The sequence below is a fragment of the Thalia democratica genome, chromosome 9, assembly GCF_965202585.1.
Source record: "Thalia democratica chromosome 9, ktThaDemo2.hap1.1, whole genome shotgun sequence".
In the NCBI taxonomy this organism is placed as follows: Eukaryota; Metazoa; Chordata; class Thaliacea; order Salpida; family Salpidae; genus Thalia; species Thalia democratica.
Genome location: NC_139173.1, coordinates 23609851 through 23617710, shown reverse-complemented (window position 1 = coordinate 23617710; position 7860 = coordinate 23609851). Strand labels below are relative to the sequence as shown.

At 28.9% G+C, this 7860-nt stretch overlaps 1 protein-coding gene across 1 annotated transcript; it reads right to left on the bottom strand.

The window, feature by feature from the left end:
* Positions 1 to 7002: 7002 nt before the first annotated feature.
* Positions 7003 to 7860, bottom strand: LOC145844940 (ER membrane protein complex subunit 3-like). Its single transcript, XM_082952358.1, has one exon. The coding sequence runs from the start codon at positions 7858 to 7860 to the stop codon at positions 7003 to 7005; it is 858 nt and encodes a 285-aa protein (XP_082808484.1).

Genomic DNA, 7860 nt, shown 5'->3' with positions numbered 1-7860 from the left:
GCGAAAGCATGATAAACCGTTTGTAGATTGACGACTACAAGTTTTTCGGTTGTGACTGACTGATAAGTCCTAATAAGGACGAAACCGGTCTCAGTCTACCGAAACTTGTGGTCTGATGATCGAATTGGCATGATCAACCCTTTTGCTAAATTTGAGCTTGTCTCACGGCAAACAAAAGTCCGGACTTGTTCTGCAGACTTTTGCCGATTTTGTTGATTGTACTAAAACGAGCGTACCAGATGTCTTGCCTAGTGGACAATGTTTTAAACGTTGCACGGCAAAGACAATGCTGACGTCACTAATCATTGCCAGCAAATGGTTGCTTCATGCGAAAGCATGATAAACCGTTTGTAGATTGACGACTACAAGTTTTTCGGTTGTGACTGACTGATAAGTCCTAATAAGGACGAAACCGGTCTCAGTCTACCGAAACTTGTGGTCTGATGATCGAATTGGCATGATCAACCCTTTTGCTAAATTTGAGCTTGTCTCACGGCAAACGAAAGTCCGGACTTGTTCTGCAGACTTTCGCCGATTTTGTTGATTAATCTTTAGGAGTAAGGTTTTCATGGTACTCTTAACATTAGATATAAACTTAATAACTTTATAGTATATCTTAATTTTTTAGAAAATCCAAGAATTAATGAAAATAATAAAACCAAAAATTAAAGCATTACTGTACAAAATTATAAAAGTAACTTTTTTAAACTGATTTCTTGATTTGCAAAACACTTTTGACTTTTTAAACCAAAAACTTGTATTTTATAAAACAGGCACATTTTTTTTATCAAACTATCTTTTCAGAGTATTTGAGTTATAAAAATCCAGTGAACACTAACAATCTATCTGGAGTTTTTATTTATAAATCATTTTTTGTTAACCTACATCATATCTAAATACTTTTACGTACATTCAAATGTGCTGTGTGATTAACATGAGTAACATATAGATCAGATGTTGGTTTTAAATTATCTGTCTTTACTTCATATTTCCATCTGGGTCTGTTGACTAAGTCCTCATTAGAATTTAGATTTGATCTATTAAGTAATATTTAATTTATTATGTCTTTTCTTTGTAAATACAACTAAGTAAGCAACTGAATAAAATAAGTATTAAAATGTCATCAAAATATTTTTTAAATTTGTATTTGGCTTAGAATAAACTTTTTTATTTAGTTAAGTTATAAAGGCTGTATACTAAAAGTAACTAAAGACTGAAATAAATGTACTTGTCATAGTGTTTTTCTAAAAACTATGAATTTTTAAGATTTTAATAATATTTGCATCTATTAAAATTGCACTACTTGCTTGTAATCTATTTTAAGCTTTTAATTTCTGAAAACTGATTATTTAACTTAAGGGCATAGGGGGGGGGGGGGGGGGGGGGGGGGTAAACACCCATTTTTGGTTTTTGATCTTATTTTATATAGTTTTTACTAAGCTACAAGATGCTTTTTACAGATTTAAAAATTTCAAAATAATTTTTGAGATATAGCCAGTCAAAGTCAGAGGCAACAACAGGTTCCTTATGGGAGGCGCAAACTAAAACGGCAAAAATAGACTATTTCACTAAAAATCTATCTTCTCCTACGTTTTTTGAGATAACTACCTCAAATTTTCAGGAAATGTTCCTTGATATATTTAGAAAATTCTGTTGGAACAGAATTTAAAAAAATTAAAAAATAAAAATTTTATATAAAAAATAAACAAAAAAAACAGTTTTTTTTTAGTTTTTTTATTATAAAATTTTTATTTTTTAATTATTTTAAATTCTGTTACGACAGAATTTTCTAAATATATCAAGGAACATTTCCTAAAAATTTGAGGTAGTTATCTCAAAAAACGTAGGAGGAGATAGATTTTTAGTGATTTCTAGTTATTTGCAGTTTTAGTTTGCGCCTCCCATAAGGATCCTATTGTTGCCTCCGACTTTGACCGGATATATTTCAAAAATTATTTTGAATTTTTAAAATCTGTAAAAAGCATCTTGTAGCTTAGTAAAAACTATACAAAATAAGATCAAAAACCAAAAATGGGTGTTTACCCCCCCCCCCCCCTATGCCCTTAAAGCAAGTTATAAAACTCATAGACAAGCTAGGTTAAAGCTTTTTTTAACTAATTTAATAAAGATTAGCTGCAAAGCAGTATTATTATTTTTTAAATAGTGATACTTAATTACAAAGTTTTTTTTTACTTGTAATTACCTTTTTATAAAAGCTGTAACAGAAAGTTATAATATACTATAAAAAAATAAATACATAAAAACAAAAAATAGTGAACAAATAAAGATTTTATGCATTAATAATTTCTATTAACAAAAAAATCTTCACTGTACCTATATATTTTAAATAAAATGAAAAAAATATGTATTTTTAATGAAATTATTCACAAACTAACTTGTCAAGTTGGTAGAACAAATGGGCATTATTTAGAACTTGTTTCATTTTGTACTCTTAAACATTAATTGGAGTGATGAGTTTAAATTTTCATGTATTTAACGTGTTCATAAAAAATTCTAAAACCATTTTTTTACTGTAAAAATCTTTATAACTATTTGCCAATAAAAAATTAAACAATATGAAAAGTTGAACAAAACAAGTTTTTAATGCTATACATGCATAAATTTGCAAAACAAACCATCAAAATAAGTTTACTAGAAACTAAAAAGTGGTTTCATTTAGGTCATTAATAGTTAATATACAAAATTTCATTGCTATACATACAGTAACTTTATAAGACAAATTGTTTTGGTTTTCAACTCAAACTGTTATACCATCAGAAAAGAAAAATTTTGAGTGCTTCTGTATTATGCATACATTTAATTTTTCTGCATGTTGTATTCACCAGATAATGTTAAATTTTGCGTTTGGACTATGTGGACAGGGCTTATTGTTTATGTATTTTACTATATATTTTATATATGTGTTGACCAATTGGTTTCGATCTTGCATGGATCAATTCAATAAGCTTTCAAAGCTGTCATTATAGTCCCTATGCCATTAGAAAATTGATATTACTAGTATTAAAATATAACACTAACTTTACTTTTTGTTATTTGTTTCAGATAGTTGTAAAAAGCTGTTAAACTGTCATTTTGTTGACCTACTACTAATGATTTAGTAAACTGTTTTTGTTACAATGTATTTTAAGATGTTACTTGAGCAATCAAGTATACACAAACAAAAACATAGTTTGTCAAATACATATAAAAAATCAATGTTTATCATTATAATCTATGACCCTAGTGTAGAAAAAACTTTGGATATAGTCTATTATTCAAACTTAAAGACTTGGTTCTAAAATCATTAAACTATTATCAGTGAATTGTGGGTTCACTTTGGTATTTGTTATCACTTGTTTGAAATTGTTTGAGTATTTTTTGTTGCAGCATTGGTAAACACGTAAGTAATTTCTTCACTTAGTTTCTTTAAAGCACGGTTATCAATGTGGGCCAAATGGCCCCTTAGGGGCCATGAGCAGTAAAGGAGCCACAGGGGGGCCATGAGGTCATAATTTAAAACTTACACTAGATATTCTGGAGTTGTTGACAAAAAGAGCAAAAAAAAAGGTCTTAATTAATAAGCTTTTAATGGTAGTTTTTTTTAGTAATCTTGTTGAAAGGGGCCATTTGAAAAAAAGTTTGGGAAACCCTGCTTTAAAGCCTTAAAGAATTTCTATGAGATAAATTTACTTTGTTTAATTCATATAACAAAGTGTTTATAACTGTTAAAGGACAGGTAGAGTTATGCAAAACTTTTTCTTACTTTTTGTTACTGCATGTATCTTGTTGCTTGGAACGGGCACCGTTGCACCAGGCTACCAAAGCACTTAAAACAACAAATATTATGTTTCAAATCAAATTCAAAATCAAAACTACTTAATTTAAAAACTTTTTTTTTCGTAGAAAACATTTTATATGCTTTTTAGTTTATTTAGTTTTTAATTTTACTAATAAGTAAAAGTTTCTCTAAAAGCATTTTGGTAACTATAGTTGTTTACATTTCATAACTATTATGAACTTTTAAAAAAATGTACTTCTACATGTTGTTGGAATCACAGCATCATATTTTGGACAACAAAAACTACTATATACTTTTTGATTTTATTAGAAGTTTCTACAGTTAACATAAAAAATCTAAGTAAAAAACTAAACTTTTTGAATTTTTTTTGTTAGAAAAATAATAAAATATTTTCAAATACTACCTAAAATGTTTACTTACGTTTCTTAAGTTGCTTTTGAAACGAGCGTTAACTTAGCTCGATTAGCATTTTTTGCAACTTTTAAAAAATGTCTAAACTTTCGATCGTGATTCAATTATTATGAGGGATTTCATAAAAAAATATGAGGGGTTTCATGTTCAAATAATGGTAACTTAAGTAAAACGCGCATTGGTCATGTCTTACATAAAGCAGTTTAGATAAAAAAAAGTTTGAACTATTTAAAACAGTAATAATTAAGTGTATCAAAGAAAGTTTAAAAAAAGAAAAAACATTTTCTGCTACAGTGACCGTTAAAAAATTGAAGATTTTTAGAATTTACAATCGGGCATATTTGTATATATTATCAAAGTATTAGAATTTATAAAAAATAAAAATTAAAAAACCCTTGATAACACAGCAAAATAAGAATATTAAAACAAAAATAAAATTGATATATATTTATTAGCTAAAACATTCTTAGAGAAAAACTTCAAAAATAAAAAACATTTTTTTCTAAGGGGCCCCACTCAAAAATTCAAAACCCAATTCAATGGATTTTTTTAATTAAAGGCAAAGGAGCGTTCTCTAAAACAAAAAAATTTTACTTAGCTTTAAAGATAAGGAATATAATTAAATCGAAAGTTTTGACATTTTTTAAATATTGCAAAAAATTCTAATTGGGCTAGATTTAAGCTTTTGATTTTTAATATTATTTAAGCGTATTTAAACTACCATCGAGATATTACATCAGAGACAATCAGCAAGACCGGGAATTCAAAACCCGTGAGGCCGTGACCTAGAGATTGCAACCCACTGTCGTAAATCATAGAACCATACGGCATCGCCAATAATTTCTACATACTCAGAAAAAATATCTTTACATTTTCTTAACTTTTTTAAGCTATTAAGTTAATTAAAAATTTTAAAACAAAAGTATTTAATCAAATTCAAACTTTAAAAAATTTTAAAATATAAGTTCCTGTGATTGTGACAAAAACTACTATTTTTTGTTTTTCTATAAACTATCGCTGCTTTAAAACTTTTCATTTTTAGTTGCTAAAGCTTTTTTATTAGTTTGTTTTATTTAAAATATCTTAAAATAACTAATTATTTAGTATTAACTTTTTATTTAAAACTATGTCCTTAACTAAATGTTTTAGAAAAGATTGTGCATTTTCTAACATCAATGGATAAGCTTATTGCAATTTTTTAACAACAATACCTATGTATTTTAAGTTGATAAATTTATTTCCATATTCCTACTGAAAAAATTCTTAATATATTTATATTTATTTACAAAGCTTAAAACTAGCCTTTTATTGAAATTTTTAGTAGTTTTAGACTGATTGCATAGTCACAAACTTAGCTGTAAATTCAGAAGTATGTTATTTTACTTTTTGTACTGTAACAACATAGTTCAGTCAGTTAAAACTGTTAAATATTTACATTTTATAAGTAACTAATGGTTAATTGTATAAATATACAAAAACTTTTTTATTTCACATTTGCTTAATTTTTACCTATTTGAAAACAAAAAACGATATCGCTAGTTCGCAACTTGAAGTTAAATACCTGCTCACTAATAAAAAGTTAATCATTTATTATATTTAACTTAATATTCACATACTACTTTTTTTTGAAAAGCCTTGTACAAATTTAGATCTACCCAAAAACTAAAACAAAAATAATCAATAGTAGAGCTAAGAGTTTTTACAAATTATTTTTAATTATCTGTCAAAATCTAAGAAATATTAGATTCGTTATTAGCAATATTAAAATAAACTTGGGATACTTAATAATACTGTTTTTGTTAAGTGTGAATGTAACAATATTTTGTTAAAATCTTATAAGAAACAAAATTTGTACTTCACTGAGTAAAAAATAATAAGTTGTGGTAATATTTTAAAGAAATAAAACAAATATAATTTAATTTTTTCAATTTGTTATAATTTTAAGTGAAAAATTTATATATAACTAAAGTACATAAAGTAGTATCTTTTTGTCAATAGTCGTTTATTCATTTTATGTTACAGTCTTTGTTGAACAAAACCTTGATTTTAAACTAAATAAAACTTAACTAGGAAGATTCTTATAGTATTTCTGCAAAATCTTAAACATTTTACATAAGTTACTATCGTAATACTAAGTTTATTTTTTATTCGCAATTTTTTTCAAAAATCTATCAATACCAATAAGCAAAAAAGTTATAAGACTTTAATTTTTTAAAGATATTTTCTAATTTTAAGAGATTTGTTCAATAGAAAAATTTCCAGTAGAATCTTTAAAATGTAGTATGTAATTATCAAACTGTTTTTTCTAGTTAAGCAATCTAACAGAGTTGCCACTCATTTTTAAATTTTTTCCAGGTTTTTAAAAGTACACATTTTTGGGTCTATTTTTAGTTTTAAGTTAATTTCAATTAAAGAAACTGTGTTAAAATAGAATAAAAGCATTGAAAAGATAGTGTTAAGTTACTTTAAATGTGTTTTTAATAAAAATAATTATTGATGATGACAAAAAATCTTAATTATATGATAGATTTTTTGTGTCAAACCAAAATTTTACAACTGAAAATGTTAATGTTATTAAAAATTCCAGGTTTTTCCAGGTTTTTTGATCAAATTTCCAGATTTTTCCTGTTTTTTTTCAAAATTTCTCAAATTTCAGGTTTTTCCAGGTTTTCAGTTAAAGTGGCAACTCTGAATCTAAACTAACTTAATAAACTTTACTAAAACGTCGGCAGTAAAAAAAAGAAATTTAAAAAGGTTTAAAAAAAAATTAATTAATATTGGTACATTCCACCTTATATGTTCTCAGGCAAGGGAAATCCAGACACCACGGTGTTTGCTACTCCGTCCAGCAAGTCCACATGCTCGGCAATCTGAAGTTGCTCCCATTCGTTGTTGAAGCATCCCCGCACGTTCTGCTTGATCGCGTTGTAGCTCCCTTCAAACCGGTCCTGCGCGTCCCTCGATCGGTCGGCTTGCGTCTTCGTTCCCACGAGGTACTTCATGAAGTGCCCCGACCCGAACATGACGAACATGTACAGGGACAACGAGGACATCCAGGACGAGTCCAGCAGCTCGAGCTCGACCCCGCTCTGGAACAGCCTGTTGAAGGTGGCTGGTATGGCGAAGGGGATTTTCAGAATCAGGTACCCGCTGAAGACCCGGCTGATTTTGTGGCCCAACCAAATGTGCGCGTACCTCATGAACATGTTGAAGGTCGCGCCCGAGAACATGTTCGGTGGCATGACGGGCGGCGGCGTGTCTTTGCCTTTCGTGATGATTCCGTCCTTCTTCGGAGGATCTTGTTTCTTTTTATATTTTCTGTTACCTTTTTTGTTGCGCCTCCTGTCTCTGTTGTTTACACCGTCGCAGTCCTCTCCGTTCAGCAAAAACGCTTTTCTTTTGTAAAACGCCTCCAGCGGAATGTACCCGCCCTTTTCTCTTAGCAACCTGGACCTCATCACAGCTTGACCCTTTTGAATGTCCTCAAGAGTCAGTTTGTCCTCGCCTTTTGTCAAGATTTTTGAGAGGCACTCGCGACCGACCGGCAAGAGGTAGTGCTTCAGTATTTGGACCATCACAGTTATGGCTACCAGTGGTATCAGGATAAAGTTCCTGATGTTGGTGTCGAGCAGCATATTGTTAGCAGACAT